This window comes from Numida meleagris, unplaced genomic scaffold (assembly GCF_002078875.1).
Source record: "Numida meleagris isolate 19003 breed g44 Domestic line unplaced genomic scaffold, NumMel1.0 unplaced_Scaffold508, whole genome shotgun sequence".
In the NCBI taxonomy this organism is placed as follows: Eukaryota; Metazoa; Chordata; class Aves; order Galliformes; family Numididae; genus Numida; species Numida meleagris.
Window position 1 is genome coordinate 54,424 of NW_018364724.1, and position 2,132 is coordinate 56,555.

The 2,132-nt window shown below is 62.1% G+C and overlaps 1 protein-coding gene across 1 annotated transcript; it reads left to right on the plus strand.

Moving 5' to 3' along the window:
* Positions 1-1,560: 1,560 nt before the first annotated feature.
* Positions 1,561-2,129, plus strand: LOC110391789 (upstream stimulatory factor 1-like; the record flags this gene model as incomplete). The annotated part of the gene is made up of 3 exons (XM_021383733.1): positions 1,561-1,696; positions 1,791-1,892; positions 1,965-2,129. Coding segments are annotated over exons 1-3 (318 nt in total), but the record flags the coding sequence as incomplete, so codon positions are not given.
* Positions 2,130-2,132: the final 3 nt, after the last annotated feature.

Below are 2,132 nucleotides of genomic sequence, written 5' to 3' on the forward strand. Positions count from 1 at the left end.
GGCAAGGATGGGGATGGAGGGCAGGATTGCAGATGGAGATAGGGATGGGGACGAGGGTGGGGTTGGGGACATGAAGGGAGATGGAGACAGGGATGGGGATGAGGATGGAGATTGGGATGGGGACGGTGGGGATGGAGGACAGGGATGGAAAGGGATGGAGTTTGGGATGGGGATGGGGGTGAGGATGAAGGTTGGGATGAGAATGGGGACGAGAGTGGGGATGGAGGACAGGGATGGAGGTGAACGTGGGGACGTGGATGGAGATGGACGTGGGGACATGGTTTGGGATGAGGATGGAGATAGGGACGAGGAGATGAGGATGAGGATATGAGAATGAAGATGGGGACAAGGATGGGGGGGATGGTGGGAACGAGGGCGAGGGTAGAGATGGAGTCAAGGATGGGGACAGGGCCAGCTGGCACCGTGGGTCCCCTCTGCGGGACGTGGCACCGCGCCCCACGCGTGACCCCATTGCTCGTTTTGGGTCCGTTCAGGGCAATTCTTCGTGATGATGTCCCCCCAGGAGGTCCTGCAGGGTGGGACGCAGCGCTCCATCGCCCCCCGCGCCCACCCCTACTCCCCGTGAGTACCGGCCCCACCGTGGAGGGCACGTGGGATGGGGGGGAGGCACTTCCATGGGGCATGGCGTGTGGGGCCGGCACCGACCCGCTGCTCTCCCTGCAGGAAAGCAGAGGCACCACGGGCGACCCGGGATGAGAAGCGTCGGGCGCAGCACAACGAAGGTACCACTGTGGGGTCAGTGCCCCCCCCCAGCAGGCAGGAGGGGGGACAGAGACCCNGAGGGGACAAGGGACAGGGGGACATGAGGACATGGAGACATGGGATATGGGGATAGGGGATATGGGGGTCAGGGCATGTGGGATATAGGGGACAAGGGGATGTGGGATATTGGGGTATGGAGATATGGGGGTCAGGGGTCATGAGATATGGGGGCAGGGGACAAGGGGACATGGCAACATGGGATATAGAGGACGGGGGGCATGGGGATGTGGGATATAGGGACAAGGGACAGGGGGACATGAGGACATGGAGACGTGGGGTATGGGGGTCAGGGAACATGGGTTGTAGGTGACAAGGGGACATGGGATATGAGAGTCAGGGGACATGAGATATGGGGGCAGGGGACAAGGAGACGTGAAGACGCAGAGACATGGGATATGGGGTATGGGGTGACATGGGATATAGGGGTATGAGGATGTGGGGATCAGGGCACGTGGGATATGGGGGTTGGGAGACATGGGATGTAGGGACAAGGGGATGTGGGATATTGGGGTATGGAGATATGGGGGGCAGGGGACATGGGATATGGGGGCAGGGGACATGGGATATGGGGATGTGGGATATGGGGGTCTGGAGAATGTGGGGTCAGGGGACATGGGATATAGGGGCAAGGGACGGGGACATGAGGACATAGAGATGTGGGATATGGGGATAGGAGGGTCGGGGGACATGGGATATAGGTGACAAGGGGATATGGGATATGGGGGTCAGGGGGACATGAAAACACAGAGATATGGGATATAAGGGACAAGGGGACATGGGATATGGGGGCCAGGGGGGCATGAAAACACAGAGAGATGGCATATAGGGGACAAGGGGATGTGGGATATGGGGGTCAGGGGACATGGGACATAGGGACAAGCATGTCTTCAGCACAGAGCATGGTGGCACGCAGGTACGGGGTTGTGGGGCACGTTGGGGACCCAGCCCTGGGGAGCCACCGGGAACGGGGCTGGGACTCGGCGGGTGACAGGGATCCCGGCCTGCAGGTGATGTACAGGGTGATCCAAGTGGCGGACGGACAGCTGGACGGACAGACGGAAGGCACCAGCGCCATCAGCGGGTACCCCGCCACGCAGTCCATGACACAGGTGGGTGCCGGGGGGGTGGCACCGGGGTGATGCCGGGGGTCCCATCTCAACGTGCCCCCCCTGTCCCCCCAGGCCGTCATCCAAGGCGCCTTCACCAGCGACGATGCGGTGGAGACGGAGGCGACGGCCACCGAGACCCACTACACCTATTTCCCCACCGCGGCCGTGGCCGATACCAGCACCTCTGCCGGCGCCGGGACCACCGCCACCGCCGTCGTCACCACGCAGAACTCGGAGGCG